Source organism: Bison bison, unplaced genomic scaffold (genome assembly GCF_000754665.1).
Source record: "Bison bison bison isolate TAMUID 2011002044 unplaced genomic scaffold, Bison_UMD1.0 scf7180017864193, whole genome shotgun sequence".
In the NCBI taxonomy this organism is placed as follows: domain Eukaryota; kingdom Metazoa; phylum Chordata; class Mammalia; order Artiodactyla; family Bovidae; genus Bison; species Bison bison.
In genome coordinates this window covers 2299350-2318756 of record NW_011494765.1, presented here as the reverse complement: position 1 = coordinate 2318756, position 19407 = coordinate 2299350, and the positions used below count along the sequence as shown (strand labels likewise).

Sequence of the window (19407 nt, the reverse complement as noted above, 5' to 3'; positions counted from 1 at the left end):
AGAGCTTGGACTTCAGGCCTCTCAACAACCAGAACCCAGGAACCACTCTGCAGTAGAGTCAAGAGCTTGGAGCCTTCTCTGCTGTCTTGTAAAACCAGAGCCTGAGGCTCAGAGCTAGCCTTCTTTAGAAGCCAAGATCCCGTTTTAGAACTGCAGTCCAGAACTAGCTTAAAATCTGCTCTATGCCCTGAGTTCCCTCTTTTTTTTTTTTTTTCTTTTACCCTCCTCCCTCCTCCCTCCCCTACCCTCCCTCTGGGTCGTCCCCTCTTAAGCCAGAGTCCAGAGAACACTGGAATCAGCCAGGAGTTTGAACCCTCTCTGGAACCACAGTTTAGAATTCTAGACCCCATTCTGCACCTGGAGCTCAGGGAACACTCGAGCTCCCGAACCACGCAGAACCAGAAACTACTCGAAAGTCAAGAAGCCCAAAGTCTGTCTGGGGAAAGGTCGACAGAACCTCACCTCCCCGCGGTGCCGGCCGAAGAATTTCACTCTCCCCACGGCCAGCTTCCCTCGGGGCCTGCTGTTCATGGGCCTGCGGCCGCCCGCCCTGGCGGGCTCCCTCCTAGGCGGGCGCTGGGTCCGGCTTGCGGACCTGACTTTGGACAAGGTGGAGGGAAAGGGGGAAACTGTGTACAAGCGGTCTCCATGGCAATCGGGGAGGGGCGCGCAGCCGCTTTGGGGTCTCTGGGAAGCCATGAGAAGGGAGTCTGGGAGATTGTTCTCAGCCCGGGGGGAAGTGGGACAGCAGCAGGCTGGACCGCGGATGGCTCCAAGAAGGAACTTCCCTGCCCTAACCGCTGGCATTCGGACCTTGGGCAGCTCTGGCCGCGGAGGGGGATGGCGCGTGGCGGCCGCTAGAGGGCACGCCAGCACCACATCCCGCGTCAGCCTCTGCGGCTGCACCGAACCCAGGCACAGTGCTAAGGGCACATAAGCCTCTTGGAGAGGATCCTGTTTCCCCATCTGCCTAATGGGGAGTCCCATCCCTGCCCCTCAGGGATCCAGCATGACACAAGATAGGTGCCCATGAGGGCCCACCCTGGACCAAAGACCCTTTTCCTCCAGGAGTGGCCAGTACCGGGGCTGACTGAAATGCCCCCATGGAACCTCTGGAAACGATATGATATTTAGATCTTCATCTCGGCCCTCCGAGATCTCTGGCTCTCCACGAGCCAGAGGCAGTATGCAAAGCACAGGACATTAAAAAGTGAAGTCTCTGATAACATTCCCAGCAGCACGAAGTGTTCCATCTGAGGACGTGGAGGGAAGCCCCAGGAGTTGTCAAGATCCTTGTTGGATAGCTCAGCTGAAACCAGAAAGAACAGGACTTGGTTTCAATGTGCATTTTTCAGATGAGGAAACTGAGGCTCCTGGAGGTGGGGGGACTTGCTCAAGGTCACTCAGCCAATAGGAAAGGAATTGGGACCTCATCCATGTCTCTCTGACCCTGAGGCCTATATTAGGACCACCTGCCATGAACTCCAGGGGCCTCACAGCAGATGAAGCATCTGACTCCTGGTACATCTGGGAAACTGGCCCTGGGGGGACAAACTTGGTCCAGTCATCCAGCATTTCCATGGCAGACCTGGGGGCAGAACCCAGCCCTCTCCCCACGGTTGGACAGGGGTGGGACTAAGATACCCCACTCTCCCACTTTCCAGTGTATTCCAGGCTCCCTGAGGGTGAGGCTGGGGCAGCTGGGCTTTGAGAGTTTCAAACTCAAGTGAAGTGTTCCCAGTGGTGATTCACACCCCTCCCCCCAGACCTCTTTGCCAGAAATTCTTCTCACGGAGATCTGCTGTTCTCCTGCTCTATTTTAGGTCCTAGACAGTCAGGCGGACAAGGGGGCAACAATGGTGGCTTTGAGGCTACCCCACCCCCACTCTAACTCCCAAAGGACCCAGGTCAGTGAATTGGCTCCCCAGGGATCCATCTGGGCCCATAGGGCCACCTCTGCCCCAGCCCCGCCCCAGCTCCAGACTTGGGTCCTGAACACGGCTCCCCCATCACTGACTCCCCGGACCCTCTCCTCCCTGTCTCTGCTTAGGCACCCTGCAGCCCATGCTGCAGCCACCTAGTTGCTCCTGCTTTACCTGAAGTGCCCAGAACCACAAGTTCCTGAGCTCAGCCCGTCACTCCCAGAGCTCTCTGGATAGACCTTGTCCACCAGGCCCCACAACCATTCAGCCTGTAGCAGTGTGGCTGGGGTTAAAACATTTCTGCTTAACCCAGGAGTCTGTGGTTGGAATCACCCACAGTGAATTCCAGGGCCCTTGGACCAAGCATCGTGTTCACCTCTCCTGCTTCATTCTGCCCCTGTTCCCCGGCCCCCTGCCACATCTAACTCCCTGAACTTATCCACAAGGGGCCCTTCTCCTTCTCTGCATCCCACCCTAGGCCTGTGCACACGGGGTTTCCCACCCTCTTGGCCTGATGCTTACCTTGGGATCATTGCTTCCCCTGGATGGACATCCTTTGCCCAGCTCCCAGATTAAGTCAGAGCTCCTGCCCCAAAGATGGGGCACTAAAGCCATGATTCTGGGTTAAATCCAGGTTCTGCCAGCTACTAGCTCTGCAACCTTGAGTAAGCTAACTGGTCACTTGGTGCCTTGGTTTCCTCATCTGTAAAATGGGAGTGCTGACAGTGGTTGCCTTGTCGGGAGTTGGTGACACGGTACCTGTTAAGGGTGCCTGGTGTGCAGAAAGTGCTCAGAGAAGGGGAGGGGGTCTTGATATCCATCTTTGTCACTTTAGCTTCAGATGCTTTAGGCTAAAGCTCCAAATGCCCTTTGTCAGGCTCCCAATGCCTTCGGTCATCACCTGAAGGGCCCACAGCCCAGGTACACCTCATGATGTAGGGGAGACCTTGTAATCAGGAGCTGTCTGGCTTCATGTGCAGCAGGGTCTGAAGGTATGGCAAACCCTGGGTTTGGGCAGGGGCTGAACCTGCAGATGTGATCTGCAGCATGGGAAAGGAGCAGGCATGAGTGGGTCACAGTTACGGTAGCAGCAGAAGTATTTCACTGGCTCAGTGGCATTGAGTCACTCAGAATCTAGCCTCTCCAGGAGAGTCTTGGGGGACATTTTCCACCCCTTGACTGTCTCTTTCTTCTCCCAGAGCCTGCCATGTTCTCTCCTCCCTCAGCCCCAACTGCCTGGGGAGGGGGCTCTGTGCTGAGCTTCCCCACTTTCATTCCATCTCCTAAAAATAACCCACGGTTCTGGGACCAGATTTACTTCTCTTCATTTCCTCCAAGTACCTGCCTTCCCAGGCTCCTTAGTTCCTTCTGAAACTGCTGTAGATACCCAATCATTTAAAGAGAAAACTAGAGATTCCGGAAGGAAAATGACTTGCTCAAGATCACACAGCTGGAGAGTAGTAGAGCTGAGATTCAAACCCGTGTCCAATAGCCCCTAAGCCCCTAGCTCATTTCTGGCACCAGACACCCTTTCAATAAAATTTGGAGAGCTGAGGGTATGAGCCTCTGCCCCAACACCCAGCCCTCACTCCCTGCGAATGAGATCTCTCTATCCTGCAGGACAGCCTCTCCCATCATGCTGTCAGAAAGTCCTCAGTGAGTCAGAATCTGCCTTGCACCGTCTAACGGAGTGGAAGATAGGCCCCGGCTGCGCCTCTGCATTTCTCCTCCCGGGGACGCATCCAGTACTGCTGGTGTTGTAGTTCTGGAAGGCTGGAAATGACCTGAAGAGCCATCTGACAAAACACTCAGCAAAAAATCAACATGGCAGAAGGCACCACAAGGAGGACCCCCTCATGTAAAAATCGACACACCAGAGGCTGCCTTCCGTTTCTCAGGCACACATCCATGTGCACTGAAACTACAAAGAAAAGCGGAGTAGGGAACTCCTAGCCCTCCAGAGGGGCTGACTGGAGAGAAGACAGGAGGGACTCAGCTGCCCTGGAGAGCACTTGCTCCTGTAATATCTGGGACTGAAGCCGGGCAGTGGGCACCCAGGTGTCGTTTGGATTATTCTTTAATAACTGGCTCTGCCTATTTGACCCTGCCCACCTTTCCTGGCTTCCCTGGTGGCTCAGTGGTGAGGAATCTGTCTGCCAACACCAGAGACGTTGGGGTTTTGATCCCTGGCTCAGGAAAATCCCATGGAGAAGGAAATAGCAACCCAATTCAGTATTCTTGCCTGGGAAATCCCATAGACAGAGGAGCATGGTGGGCTGTAGTCCATGGGGTCGCAGAGTCAGACACAACTTAGAGACTGAACAACAACCACCACCTCTCCTGGCTTCTCCTGGCTTCCTCACCTTCTCCCTCACTTCTTGTCCCCATCACCCCCAGTCCTGAGCAGTTTGGTGGATTACGTGGTGTCAGGGCTACTGTGAACTTTCAGAAAGTGCCCCAGCAAGCAGAGAAAACTTTTGTAGCAGAAGAGCAGGCAGGAGAGAGAGGTGGAGAGTCAGATGCCCTGCTTCCTGCCAGCTTTCCAGCTCCTAGCTCCAGTCTCGAGGCTGCCTTGTCCTAAAATACACAGGTTTCCTTAAAATACTTTCCTTTTTTTTTTTTGCTGAGTGAGCTCCAGTGTGGTTTAGGTTATTTGCCACCTGAAGGGCTTTGATTAAAATATCTCTGGAATTTTCACAGCTGGTCCCCCATGTTATGCCTTTGGGACCTCCTTTCTGGGACTCCCTTGCACACGGGGATCACCTAGGGGTGATCAACACCTCCAGTCTCAGTCCTTTCCCCACAACCTGGACCACCCTTGCTGGAATGCACCATACTCATTGTCCCTCCTAAAGTGTGAAGGCCAGAACAGGAAACATGCTCTTTGGAGGGACTGACAAGCGCCAAGTTGAAATATACTGTCATCTCCAGTTTTCTCAAACCCTCATGACGCAGCCTGCCTTACTAGAATCACTTGTTTTTAACAGCTGCACGAATCTAGTGACTCACAGTGTTTGCAGGGGGAGCTTTTTCCCATGAACTACTCTCCAGTCAACTCTCCCTGATCTGCTACTTACACAATGGATTCTTCGGAAACACGAAAGACCTTACGTTATGCTGGTTAAATGTCATCTTTCTGGATCTCATCCAGCAGTCTGGTCTTGAAAGCATTGTAAGTCTGGCTGCCACTGCACAAAGCATTAATTCTGCCACTGTGGCAGCTGCGAGCTTTATGAGTAGGCCTTCTGTGTTCTGAGTCCAAACTGTGAACATGATGGTCAGCGAGATAAGGATAAGGACAGAGCCCCGTGGTCTACCACTGGATTCTCACTTTTCTGGCACCCATCCACACCCATCACTAACGGGGGAGAACCCGCTTTCCTTAAAGGGAGATTTGAGTGGAGAGGGGAGCTATGTGATCCTGCCTCTACCAAAGGTTTCTGGTTGTAAATAACAAGAACCATCGACTACCAAAAGGGACGAGAGGAGAAGGGGATGAATGGCAAGGTTGGGGGGAGTGGTAAATCAGAGGGAAAGGATAGGAACCAGGGCCAAGAATTCAGGGTGAAGCCTGGATGCTTCCAGGTCTTTGGAGAGAGTGACTGACCCAGCGGGCATCATGTGCCCACTCCTCAGCCAGTGCGGGACATCTTGATCGTCAATCCCCACGAGATCTGGACTTCCATCCCCACAGTAGGGGGGTCTCCAGGTTGGTTTAAAACCAGCTATGCACCTATAGGCTCAGGGGTCAGACAGCTGCTTTCAAATCTGACTTCACGACCTACCTGCTGTGACCTCAGGCAAGTTACCTAACGGCTCAGTGTTTCCTTTTCCCCATATTTACAAGGAGGATAGCTAATACTGCTCTTGTAGGTTTGCTTTGAGGCACACCCTCTGCATGTATTGCGTGTGTTTGTGTTAATACACGCAAAGTGCTCGGGATAGCTTCTTGTGTATAGTAAGTGCTCTGAGCTGGTCAGCTGTGTTGCTAAAGCAGCACTGCATCACAAGTCCACATTTTCCCGCTGTAGTCCCAAAGGCATGTGATGAGCTGTCAGGCCTTACAGAAACCCAGGTGTATCTGGATTGGGTTATTAAAGCATCCTGTTGTTAAAGCAGAGAGGCAAGAGCAATTTGATTGAATTCCCGGTGACCCTTGCTGGCATTTCTGGTCACACTTCCTTTTCTGAGCCCCCTCAAAGCACTACCAAATGATCTGTCCAGAAGTTCTTGGCAATTAATGACGGGCTAACTGGCCTGTGATTGGGGACTCACCCTTCCTAGAAAAGTGAGATGATGGTGCTTTCTTTTTCCTGACTTCTGGCCTCTATAGAGTCAGTCACACCTTCCACTGGGGCTCTCTTGGGGTAGTTTGCTAGACCTAGAGACTTGGTCTTATTTATTTACTTTGTAATATTTTTAGTGTGGTTTTTCTAAGACTTTTTCCATTTGGGTAGCAACGTGACCCAGGCGCCAGAAGGAACCCGAGAATCTCAGGGGGCCTGACCACCACCCACTGGCCCCAGTGTGGGCTGTGACCTCATGCCTGCGTTCCAAGCTCTCAGGTTCAAGGACGCTCACCCACAGGCCCTGTGGGCCTCTCCGTCATTCCAGTGACTCTCACAGAGAGGGAGAAACCTCTGGGGCCCTGGGACGAGCCCCAGGGAGGTCTCGAACTCACCAGCCTCCTGATGCCAGACCCAGACAAGGACGGACTGTAGGCGGCAGGGCCTCTGTGACAAGCCCTTCTGGCTTGTGGAGTCTGGGCCACAGCCCAGCCAAAGAACAGTTTTATGGTATTTCATTTTTTTAATTTCTTTTTCTTTTTTCTTTTAATTCTTAAAACATCCTGAACACAACAGTGTTCAAAGGACTTGCCTGAGGACAGGACGGCCGCTCGTTGTCCCGAGCCCCCAGTGTCGCGGCCGCGGTTCCTCCTCGGCTGAGGCCTGTGCTTGCACTCATGCCGGTTTGGGGTGGCACGTGGTCCCACCACGACTCCAGGGTTGTTGCTGAGGTGGAGGGACAGGCCCAGGTCATGAGGCAGGCACAGGACACTGAAGCTGGGTCTGACTTCTCTGCGCCTTTGCAGGGCCTTGTTACATCTCTAATTAGCTCTATTCCTAGCACATGAACCAATGTTTTTAATTTTTAAAAATGCTTTAAAATACATGCTGACTGCAAAATTGGGTATGTATATATGTATATGTATAAGACATAAGCGTCTGCTTACTACCCACTGCCCCCAGCCTCACTCCTTACAGGGACTGGTTGTGAACAGTTTAGGGGTGGGTGTCCTTCTAGTGACTTCTCCTCTGAACCCTATTTTCCCTTTGTAAAGTGTAAACAGTGATGCTTGGTCCAAGGGGCTCTGTGAAGGGAGGTGTTGCTCAGTCCAAAGAGGCAAAGTAAACAGAGTGCCTGGCCTGGATCTCAAATATAATAGGTGTGCAGGAAATGGCTGCTTATTTTTCAGCGGTTACCAATAACTCCTTGTGTGATTGTGCCCCTTCAAGCCTCAGTCACCCACCTCGGTCTCCCCAGCTTGCAGCCCAGGGTCAAACCCCATTTACTGCCCTCTCACTGGATCCAGAAGAAATTAGTTCTGGCCCAAAAAATCAGGGGAGATGTAGAGGAAGGGATGAAACTCCCAGAACTTAATGGCCTCCTTGGGGTGACTGATCTCACTCTGTCTTCAGCATGGGGTACAATCCCATTTTTTGCAGGCAAGGAGACCAGGGTTGGAGTGTGGAAGTGACTTAGTCAAGACCACCTGACTAGTGGGCACAAGAGCCAGAATGGATACCAAGCAGGTAGGTCCCTTCTGCCAAGCCACTCTGATGGCAAGTCAGTAATTCAGTATCCTAAATCCCTGTATTAGGATAGGCCCAGTGGAAATCTTGAAAATGTTTTTTGAATGAAAGAATAGGTGAATGAATGAATCAACGGCTACTTGATCAATAATCAATGAATATCATATATAGTTACCATTTGTACAGCTTTGGTTTTCTTTTCACATCCCTCATTTCACGTGATTTTTTAACAGTAATACTACCTGCTAGGAAGCTTCATCTCTGTTTCACATATGGGGAAATAGGTTTGTTTTTTCTTTTTGGCCCCAGGCCTTAGCATGAGAAGGAGACAGAGCTGGAACTCAAGCCCAAGTTGGCTGAAGTCAGAGGCCACGTGAGCCGTTTCCACTGGCCCCGCTGCCCTCTCCACAGTGCCGGGGCCAGCCCTGGGAGCTCCTGAAAATGGCGTGCTACTGCTGTTGCTAAGTCGCTTCAGTCGTGTCCGACTCTGTGCGACCCCAGAGACGACAGCCCACCAGGCTCCCCCGTCCCTGGGATTCTCCAGGCGAGAACACTGGAGTGGGCTGCCGTTTCCTTCTCCAGAAAATGGCATAGGTCAGGACTAAACTAAGTGCTCATAGATGCTGAAACACTAGGCGCTTGCACTGATGCCTGGGGAAGGGATACGGGGCCTGTCTGCTCAGGACCGTGTGAATGATGGGCTTTGGGATACTTGCCCAAATTCTCCTGGATGCCCATCCTATCCCAGCTGGGTTTGGTCTCCCTGGAGCCCTGCATAGGAAGACTCCAGAAGAAGTGGACGCCCAGCTCTGGTCTCTCTGTGTCCTTCCTGGCTTTGAGGGAGAAGGGTTGGAGGAAAGGGTGGGGCTTGCTCAGGTCCTGAGGCATCTGTGAAGGCAGTTGACCAAGATTGGCATCTAGTGGACGAATTCCCACCTCCTGAGGTTTTGGGGGGACATGACCCTGCCCTGCTCAGGAAGTCAAAACTGGGGGCCCTAGAATCCTCTTCCCCACCTGCGCTGGGAGCCATGGGCTTGGCCTCGGGAAGGGGCCAGCCTCCGCCTGCTCACCCTCTCCCCTTTCCTTCCTTCTTTGTTTCTGCCCTCCACCCCCACTGCCTTCCTCTCACCTTCATCCCTCCCTCTGGCTCTGGCTGAATCCTGCCCCTCCACCCGCTGAGCCTGCTACCTGGCTCTGCCGGGTCTGAGAGCTCCGGGAGGAGGGCCTGGCCCCCTCCGGCCATCAGGGATGTCTTCTAGGCAGGCTTCAAGGCCTCTGGAGTTAAGGAGGTATCTGCCAAATGCAAAACAGGGAGAGGATCTGGGAGGGGAAATGGGGTGTCGGGGGCCCTGGACCACCCGGGGGGCATCCACAGGAAACAGAAATGAGAGCTGAGAAGAGGTGAGGAAATGCGCCTTAAATGCCAGGCTAAGGGGCTTCACATGCCCAGACCAGTGGTTCTCCAAGTAGATGTCATGGAACCCAGAGGGTACAAGAAGGAGCCTCAGAACTCCTTGGAGGGGTGAAAGGTCAGGAGGAGGAGACCCAGGGGTGGAATTCTGGGCCCCTGGCCCCACTCCAGCCAGAATGACTCTAATTTCACAATATTTACAGACTATGCTTGGGAAGCAGTGAAAGGCATTCAGCGGGATGAGGGCGTGAGACCCACCTGGGCTTTAGGAAGCGAGTGCTGGCTGCCAGAGAGGAAGAACTGGGCTCATACAGGCCTCCTGACCTTTTCTCCTCACGTCACCAGGAGGTAATAATAATAATAATAATAGCAACCCGATCATCCCAGTGCCAGCACACTGCGTTACCTCATCAGGCGGAGTGGGTACCTGTGCCGGTGGGGAGCTTGAGGGCTCGGGAGAGGAAGAGACTCCAAACCAGGGTCACCACCCAGCATCAGGGGCAGAGTCAGGATGCAGACCTGGGGTCTGGTGTACCCCGGAGTGCCTGACCCCCAGGCAGCCCAGAGCAGCTGTGGAGCAGCTGCCATGGGATCCGATCTCGGCTGGAGCCCCCTCTGCCCACCTGCCCTCCCAACTGTCTCAGCCACACCTGGCACGCATATACCCTGTGGAACTCTGACCAGCCTTGTGCTGCCTTCCAAGGAGACAGCTGGAAGGTGGGGGTTGGGAGACAGGAGTAGGGTGGGGGCCAGAAAGCAGAAGCAGCTCTGGCAGGGCAGGGAGAGACTAGCCGCCTCTACTTGCTGTGTGACCTTGCGCTCCTTGTCAGGCCTCTCTGGGCTAGGGCTGCTCTGAGCCACCTGGAGCTGGGGCTTCAGGGTGAGCTACATGGAACTGGTGGCTTCCTGGGTTCATCTGTTCATGCCTGAAACAGCACACTGGGCCCCACGGGGTGCCACCACATCCTTCACCCCAGGGCCAGAGTGCTGGGAGCTGACCGCCCGCTGGTGAGATCCCAGGCCTGTGTCTCAGCTTCCTCATCAGTGCATTGAGAGGGTTGGTGGCTGGGATGCCTTGCAGATAGCCGCTGCCTCCTCCACTTGGGGGCTGTTCACAGCAGCTGCCCACACCCCCAGCCCGCTCCCCCGGGCCCCAACCTTCCTCAATGGCCATTTTGTGTCCTTGCCAGAGGACTGCTGTTTGCTCAGCTGCCCCACCCCTGAGACCTCATGATAATGGACTCCTGTCTGCCCCCGGGGACCCCTGTGTCTGAGGGCTGCGGGGTGAGAAGCCCTCTCCTTCTGTCTGTCTGGGACATTGTCCTTCCCTTCCTGTCTGGGTCAGGATGGGAGGCATTTGTGGTCATTTCCTCTCAGACTTGTTTCCCTTTCTAGAAGCTGAGGCCTGAATCCCAGCGTCCTGCCATCCCTAGCCGTGCATTCCCATGCAAGTCCCAGTGGCCCTCAGCCTCAGTTTCCCACTCTGTAACACCCACCTAGGCATGCTTGCTCAGTCAAGTCCAACTCTTGTGACCCCATGGACTGTAGCCCGCCAGGCTCCTCTGTCCATGGAATTTTCCAGGCAAGAATTCTGGAGTGGGTTGCCATTTCCTACTCCAGGGGATCTTCTGGAACCAGGGATCAAATCCTCATCTCTTACGTCTCCTGCATCGGCAGGCAGATTCTTTACTACTGTACCGCCTGGGTGCAAATCCCCAGTTCAGATCCTGTCACTTATTGGCTTTATGCCATAAGCCTCAGTTTCCATCTGAAAAACAGGAGTGTTTCCGACCAGCCTCATAGGTATACAATCATGGGAACTGACAGCCGTGGGCTGCTTTTTAGCTGAGTGACTGGGTGAGTCACTTGACCCCTCCAAGCCTCAGCTTTGTCCTCTCCGGAGTGAGGACCTGCTGTGGATGTTCCAGGTGAGAAATCAGGAGAGAGCACACAGACCTGGCACACAGTAGGTGCTCAGTAAGGGCTGGCTTTGAAAAGCCACTTAGGAGCAATGAGGCGAGATGGCCACACATCCCACAAACAAAACAGATGAGGTTCCTAGGCAGCTCCCCCTCCCCAGACTCCAAGTGGATCTCTCTACCTTTACCTGATTTTGCATTTTTCCTTGTGATTTCGTGTTTGAAATCTGTTTCTTAATTTCCAAATGTGTGGGGATTTTCTAGTTATCTTTTTTGTAATTGATTTCTAGATTGAATGCACGCTCAGAATGATTTCAGCCCGTCACTTATGTGGCCCAGTATGTGGTCATTTTCTTGGCAAATATTGCATTGTCCTGGCAAAGGCAGTGTCTTCTGTAAGTGTGGCTGCAGGGTTCCAAATGGGTCAATTAGATCAGGTTTCTAAATCTTGTCTAATCTTCTAGATTCTCACTCTCCCCCCTCCCCCCCACTTTTTCTATTAATTACTAAAGAAAATATGTTAAAATCTCTAGTTATGGTTGTGAAGTTTATCGACCCTCCTTCTATTGCTTCTGTTAATACTGTTTGTGTTATGTATTTTGAAGTTTAGGTGTATATAGTTTTAAATTGCTAATTTTATGGACAGATGAAACCTGTCCTGTTATTATAAAATGGCTTTATTACTAGTAATGATTTTGGCCTTAATGTCTGTTTTGTCTTCTATTGATATAGCTATGGCAGTTTTCTTGGGGTTGTTATTTGCAGGTGTATCTTTATTTTCAACCTTCCTATATCCTTTGGTTTTATTTATTTATTAAAAAGCCTTAGTTCTGACCACACTGGGTCTTGGTTGCTTTGCGCGGGCCTTCTCTAGTTTGTGGTGGCTTCTCTTGCGGAGCACAGGCTGTGTGCTGCAGACTTCAGCAGCTGCGGCACATTGGCTGAGTAGTTGCAGCATTCGGGCTCCAGGGTGCTTGGTCTTCCGTAGCTGCAGCTCAAAGACTCAGGAACTGGGCTCACGGGCTCCAAGCCGGAGCTCAGTAGTTGTGGTTCTTGGGCTTGGTTGCTCCTTGGCCTGTGGAATCTTCCCGGACCAGGGATTCATGCGCCACCAGGGATGTCCTGTCCTTAGGTTTGGAGGTGTCTCTTTCAGTTGGGTCGTCTAGTCCACGCACACTGAAGTACCGAGTTACTCGGGGATTTGCATCGACTTCCTTTTGTGCCTTCTGTTTGTCTTTTTTGTTACACATTCCTTTTCTCTCCTTTCTTATCTCACGCTGATCATCTGTTTTTCTTTCTAGTCATTTGGAAATTTGGCACTTTTAGTGGTTGCCCTAAAAATCACAACCGGTGCTCTTACTTTTTGAATTCTGAAGTCTTCCCCCATATATCCATCACCTAGGACAGTAATGACTATGTGACCCACTTATATCAACACTGATTCTCCTGTCTGGTTATTTGGAAATCCCCCTTCCAACCAACCACTTATTTTGAACAATAGGGCTCATGGAAAATGTCCAGGTATAATACAGTGAACATTTATCTCCCACCTAGACTCACCAACAGCTAAGCTCTGCTCACATTAGTTTGATCTATCTGTGCTTTTTTCTTAGTCTTTGGACAATCAATTGTAGACTTGTAACTATTTTTTAATAACTTCTTTATAGCCTTAGAAAGTCTCACTTTTTTCAAAGTGAAAATTAATTTTTTCATGATTATATGCATGTACAATTAAAAAATACTCAACAGTAAGAAAGCTATAAAGAAAAAAGTAAAAATCACCTGAAATCCTACTCCCTAGAGATGTTAACATAGACATATTATATATGTGGACAAGGATCCTATTTCCCACTTTCCCAGTTGTATATATGGGAGCCGGGTTGCTTGTTCACCTCTCTGAGCCCTGGCTATGAATTGGGGATGTGATGGTCAATCTTATGTGTCAAGTTGGCTAGGCTGTAGGACTGTGTAATGTAACCAAACTCTAACCTAGGTATGGCTGTGAAGGTGTGTTGTAGATGTGGTCAACATCAACTTCTACAATTAGTTGACTCTAAGTAAAGGTTACCCTCAATGATGTGGGTGCTCCTCATCCAATCCGTTGAAGGTTTTAAGAGCAAAATAGGTTTCCAGAGAAGAAATTCTGCCTCAAAACTGCAACATCAAATTCTACTTGAGTCACCACCAGTCTGGCAGCCTGCACTCTGAATTTCTATTGCTTGAACCAATTCACATATAGGTTTCCCAGATGGCGCTAGTGGTAAAGAACCCACCTGCCAATGCAGTAAGACATAAGAGATGCAGATTTGATCCCTGGGTCAGGAAGATCCCCTGGAGGAGGGCATGGCAACCCACCCCAGTATTCTTGCCTGGAGAATCCCATGGATAGAGGAGCCTGGCAGGCTAGAGTCCATAGGGTCACAAAGAGTCAGACATGACCGAAGTGACTTAGCATGCATGCGTTTATCTATCTATCTATCTATATATCCTAGATATATATTACCCTAGATATATATTATCCTGTTGGTCCTGTTTCTCTGAAGAACCATGACTGTGATGGAGGTAATATTTGTTATTCATCTCTGCTGTTGGAGAGTTGTCCAAGGTCACCCATGGGAGGCAGAGCTCAGGCCTATAGACACCTAAACCTTTCCAGAGTCAAAGACAGTGTGGTTCCTGAGTAAGGAGTAACTGATGTTAGTCTGTCCTGGTTGAACCCTCCACTGTGTGATGCTGGGTGAGATCTGGGATGTCTCTGAGCCAAGGAACAGGATCATGGAGCCCACCTCACAACATGGTCATTGTTCATTTTCTATGCAAGTGAGAGCTTAGTTCAGCCCCTGACACATAGAAAGTACAAAACTATTATTGTTATTAATAAAAGTCTCCAGAATGAATCCCTGCAGAGGACAAAGTCTGACTGTGTGCTAGGTCCCAATAGGGCTCCTGTGACTGGCGGTCATGGTCTCAGAGCTGGGAGGGGAGTGAGGCTGCTGGTAGAACTCCTAGCACAGTGAGACCTGCAGCCTGGGCCCTGGGGAGGAATGTGCAATGATCTTGGTACCAGCTAGGGGGTGGGGAGCTTGGTGAGCCTCAGGACATAGTTTGCATGGCATGGGGAGTTGCTGTACAGAAGGCACTTAGAGGACAGCCTCACACACAGGGCCCCTTTCCAGTGCCTACTGGCATCAGGACCAGGCCCACCCCTAAGCTGGAAAGTCTGCTTCCCCATTTAGGACTCAAAGGAAACCACCCAGGTCTCATTAGTCTGCTAAGGGAGCGGAGGAGGGAAACCCAAGATGCTGTGACGCCAGGCTCAGGGGTCCTGCACCCTCTGCCACCTGTCTGTGGGCGACATCAGGTGGGTCGGTCACTAGCTTCTCCCCTACACCTGAGCAGGCTTCCAGATTGTGTTAACAGCCCTGCAACTGAGCCCCTACATGTGCCTGTGATGGAGCACACACGTGTGCTTTGAGTCATTGAATGCATCACTGGGCTCCACTTAACAGATGAGGAAAGTACAGCTCGGAGGGGCAGGGACATGCCTGAGCTTGCGGTCAGATTGGAACCATGCCCCCCTCCCACCCACAGGCTCAGATTCCAGGCTGCTACACCCAGCCCCACCCTTGGCCTTGGCAGTCTGCTCCCCTAGTCCTGTCCTTCAGCCCCACAACTGACATCCTCCCCGCCCATCCTACTCCCAGAATTCCCTGCTGCCAGCTGCCAAACAAGATGCTTTCCATCCCCTCCGTGGTTCCCTGCCCATCCTGCACCACTCACCAAAGCATTTACTGTGCCCCAGGGCTGCTGGCCACCCTTGCTCTAGAAATTGTTAAATGGCATGGCTTCATCTCTCTTCTCACTACTTTAATTCTTAAACCTTCTCAGGCAACTTTTCCAGAGTGTGAGCCTCCCAGTAGGGCTTTGAGATAATAAATATAATTCCAAACAATTTGTTGAATATTCACTAGCTGCCAGGTACTGTGCCAAGTGTTTTCCTTGTATTATCTCATCTAATTTGCTCATCAGTGCTCTGAGGTAGGGTCCAGCATTATTCCCATTTTACAGATGAGGAAGCTGAGGCTCACGGAGGTGAAAGGGCACTGCTCAAAGACACAATAATAGTAATATCCTGCATTTACTGGGCACTTAGTCTGTGTCAGACATTGTTCCAAGGGCTTTATACATACTGGGTCATTTAATGCTCTCCACAATCCTGTAAGGTCAGTACCATTCTAAACTTCATGAGAGAGGTAAGGAAATTAAAGTATGCAGGGCAATGAGCTGCCCACAGCTATGTGGCTGGGACATGGTCGAGACTGGGTTCTAACCTAGGGTCTGACTCCACAGCCCACACTCAAGTCCTGTGGACTTCTGGGAGATAGAGGTGGGATTTGAACCCAGTACCTACTGCCTTCAGGACCCAGTGCTCCCTTAGCCTCCCTTGGGAGGCAAGAAGTAAAACAAAGCCAGACCTCAGACCGTGGGATGGCTCCCAGCACATCAAGGCAGAAACCGCAGCTCGGAAGCAGGCCAGCTTCCAGGCGGGCTCCGAGCTCAGCTGAGTCCGAGGAAGTGGCTTTGGATGGAGCCCCTGAGCGGGTGGAGGACTCCCCAGGGGCCTGGCTGGGGCAGGGCCTGGACTCCCCAGATGGCCCAGGAGTTGGCGGGCATTTGTGTCGACCGAGTGTTTTGCAGTAATTACTGTTTCCTGCCTCCAAGGGCTTCCAAGTTCTTACATTTAATTTTTTTAAACAGCTGGGCCTTGCAACCTCCTTAAAATATTCTTAAACATAAAATTTATAAACACATATTCAGAGATGACATCTCTTTTTGTAATATCCATACTCTCTGGACATTATTATCAAAGTCTGATGTTGATTGCCCAAGCCCCTCTGAAAGAAAACTTGAAATATGCCGTCAGAACCGTTAAGGGCATGGGCTCCTGTCCGTGAGGCAGGCCTGTCTCTCCAGCTGCATGTCTCCAGACAAATCACGTCACCTCTCTGAGCCTGGGTAGTGGGCGTTCTTATCACCAGGAGTGAAAGAGATGCCCAGTATCCCAGTACACCCAAGTAAACTACATCTTGGGCTCGGCCCTCTGTAAGGTGATGAGCTGGCTCCTGGTGACCAGACTGTTTTCCTGGAAGGATGGGTGCCCTTGGCCCTGTCTCTGTGCCTTGGCCTTTGCTGGCCCTCCCATCCTTCTGCTTCCTCACACTGTGCAATGCCTCATCCATGCTCTTCACCCTACCCAGGCTGCACAGGGGCTGGGTGTGACAGTGTCTGTCCTGCGGCATAGAGATGGCAAGCCTGAAGCACTGGTGGAGCCATAGCAGGCCTGGGGCCAGGGTTCCCAGAGCCCAAGAGGCAGGAGATGGGACAGGGTGGACGCTGGCTCATGGCCCACTTCTCCTCCTCCCCCACACCTGCCCCATCTCAGTGATGATAGCTCTTTCCATCTCTTGGGTCAGCCAGAGTCCAGGGGTTGTCCTGTCTGTCCCTTAGCTCCCATTTCCAGGCAATCTCCAGGTCTCTCCACTCTGTGGCTGGATGCTGACAACTATTTGCTCAGGCAGCCATGACAGCTCAACAGCTCAGGCTAGGGAATGTGAACAACAGAAATTTGTTTTCACACAGTCTGGAGGCTGGGAGTCTGAGATCAAGGTGTCACAGGGTTGATTCCTTCTGAGGCTTCTCTCCTTAGCTCGTAGGTAGCCGCCTTCTCCCTCTGTCTTTGCATGGTCCTCCCTGTGTTCTTGTCTTGTCCTGTGGGGACACCCTTCCTATGGGGACACCAGTGGATATTGGATTAGGACCCATTTTAATGACCTCATTCTACCTAATGACCTTTAAAAACCCTTTCCACCAACACTGTTACCTTCTGAGGCACTGGGAATTAAGACGTCAGTATCTGAATTTTGAGAGGACACAATTCATCCCCAACAGACAGTCTTAAATCCTCCACCTTCCCTGTGTTCATAGCTCTTGCCAGGCCTGGCCTCACCACTGTGCTCTGACCACAGTGTTAACTCTCTCTACTCACGCTCCAGCCCACCTCTCCCCTGCAGGCACCCTGGTCTGATCGTGTCATTCTCCTGGTGAACTCACCTTGGCTCCCACCAGATTCCCCAGTCTCAGTTCAGTCTCACCGCCCCCAATGCCCAATACCAAAACTAGGAGCTAGCAATTTACCAAAGGCTACCCTGCATAGGGGCTGGTCTAAGCTCTTTAAGTAGCTTATCTGAGTTTATCCTCATCAACCCTATGGGGGTAGGTGCTATTAAAACTGTTAGGTGTTGTTTTGGGGTCTCTGAAGAACTCCAATCCTTTATGTCTCAGCGGCAGAAAGAATTCACTGAGAGGCAAAGTGATAGATAAGAAGTGATTTATTAGAATAGGACCCTTGTGAGGTTTACAAGAAGTTGGTTGAGAGGATGCTGTGCCCTGAGAACTTATTGGGATACAGTTTTATAATCAAAGGAAAAGTGGGGAGGGGGAGAAGACTTTCTTTGTCTTTCTTGAATAGGCATCATTCTTCTACCATTAGGTCTTCCTCCAGGTTAAGCAGGAGAGTTTTCTTTTCTTTTTTTGGAAAAAAAGACATAATATTTTTATTAACTAACTGCATAACAAACTTCTATTACTTTTTTCCCTGTATTTTTTGACCGTATATTCTTTGATCACCTCTTTATATTACAACGATTTTTAAAATTTTATTTCTTATTTTTTCCTTTTAATTAATTTTTTAATCTCAATTGGAGGCTTGTTACTTTACAATATTGTGGTGGTTTTTGCCATACATTGACATGAATCAGCCATGGGTGTACACGTGTCCCCCATCCTGAACCCCCCCACCTCCTTCCCTATCCTGTCCCTCAGGGTTGTCCCAGTGCATTGGCTTTGAGTGCCCTGTTTCATGCATTGAACTTGGGCTGGTGATCTGTTTCACATATGGTAATAGACATGTTTCAGTGCTATTCTCTCAAATCATCCCACCCTCGCCTTCTCCCACAGAATCCAAAAGCCTGTTTTTATATCTGTGTCTCTTTTGCTGTCTCGCATATAGGGTCATCGTTACCATCTTTCTAAATTCCATCTATATGAGTTAATATACTCTACTGGTGTTTTTCTTTCTGACTTCCTTCACTCTGTATAATAGGCTCCAGTTTCATCCACATCATTAGAACTGATTCAAATGCGATCTTTTTAATAGCTGAGTAATATTTCATTGTGTATATGTACCACAGCTTTCTTATCCATTCATTTGCCAATGGACATCTAGGTTGCTTCTATGTCCTAGCTATTGTAAACAGTGCTGCTATGAACATTGGGGTACACATGTCTCTTTCAGTTCTGGTTTCCTCAGTGTGTATGCCCAGCAGTGGGATTGCTGGGTTGTATGGCAGTTCTATTTCCAGTTTTCTAAGGAATCTCCACACTTTTATCCATAGTGGCTGTTGCATTCCCACCAACAGTGTAAGAGGGTTCCCTTTTCTCTACACCCTCTCCAGCATTTATTGTTTGTAGACTTTTTGATAGCAGCCATTCTGACTGGCGTGAGATGGTAGCTCAATGTGGTTTTGATTTGCATTTCTTTGATAGTGAGTGATGTTGAACATCTTTTAATGTGTTTGTTAGCCATCTATATGTCTTCTTTGGAGAAATGTCTGTTTAGTTCTTTGGTCCATTTTTTGATTGGGTCATTTATTTTTCTGGTATTGAGTTGCATGAGCTGCTTGTATATTTTTGAGATTAATTCTTTGTCAGTTGATTTTTCTCCCATTCTGAAGGCTATCTTTTCACCTTGCTTATAGATTCCTTCATTGTGCAAAAGTTTTTAAGTTTAATTAGTCCCATTTGTTTATTTTTGCTTTTATTTCCATTACTCTGGGAGGTGGGTCATAGAAGATACTGCTGTGATTTATGTCAGAGAGTGTTTTGCCTATGTTTTCCTCTAGGATTTTTATAGTTTCTGGTCTTACATTTAGATCTTTAATCCATTTTAAGTTTATTTTTTGTGTATGGTGTTAGAAAGTGTTCTAGTTTCAGTCTTTTACAGGTGGTTGAGCAGTTTTCCCGGCACTGCTTGTTAAAGAGATTGTCTTTTCTCCATTGTATATTCTTGCCTCTTTTGTCAAAGATGGAGAAGTCAATGGCACCCAACTCCAGTACTCTTGCCTGGAGAGTCCCATGGACAAAGGAGCCTGGTGGGCTGCAGTCCATGGGGTCGCTAAGAGTCAGACACGACTGAGCAACTTCACTTTCACTTTTCACTTTCATGCATTGGAGAAGGAAATGGCAACCCACTCCAGTATTCTTGCCTGGAGAATCCCAGGGAT

The 19407-nt window shown here is 50.2% G+C and overlaps 1 protein-coding gene across 1 annotated transcript in view; it reads right to left on the bottom strand.

Annotated features, from left to right (window-relative positions):
• The window catches only part of WDR38 (WD repeat domain 38), a 4966-nt gene extending 4154 nt beyond the window's left edge, over positions 1-812 (bottom strand). Inside the window, exon 1 of the mRNA XM_010844044.1 lies at positions 463-812. Within this exon, the coding sequence (XP_010842346.1) occupies positions 463-807 (345 nt within the window). The 5' untranslated portion in view covers positions 808-812. The remainder of the gene's footprint in view (positions 1-462) is intronic.
• Positions 813-19407: the final 18595 nt, after the last annotated feature.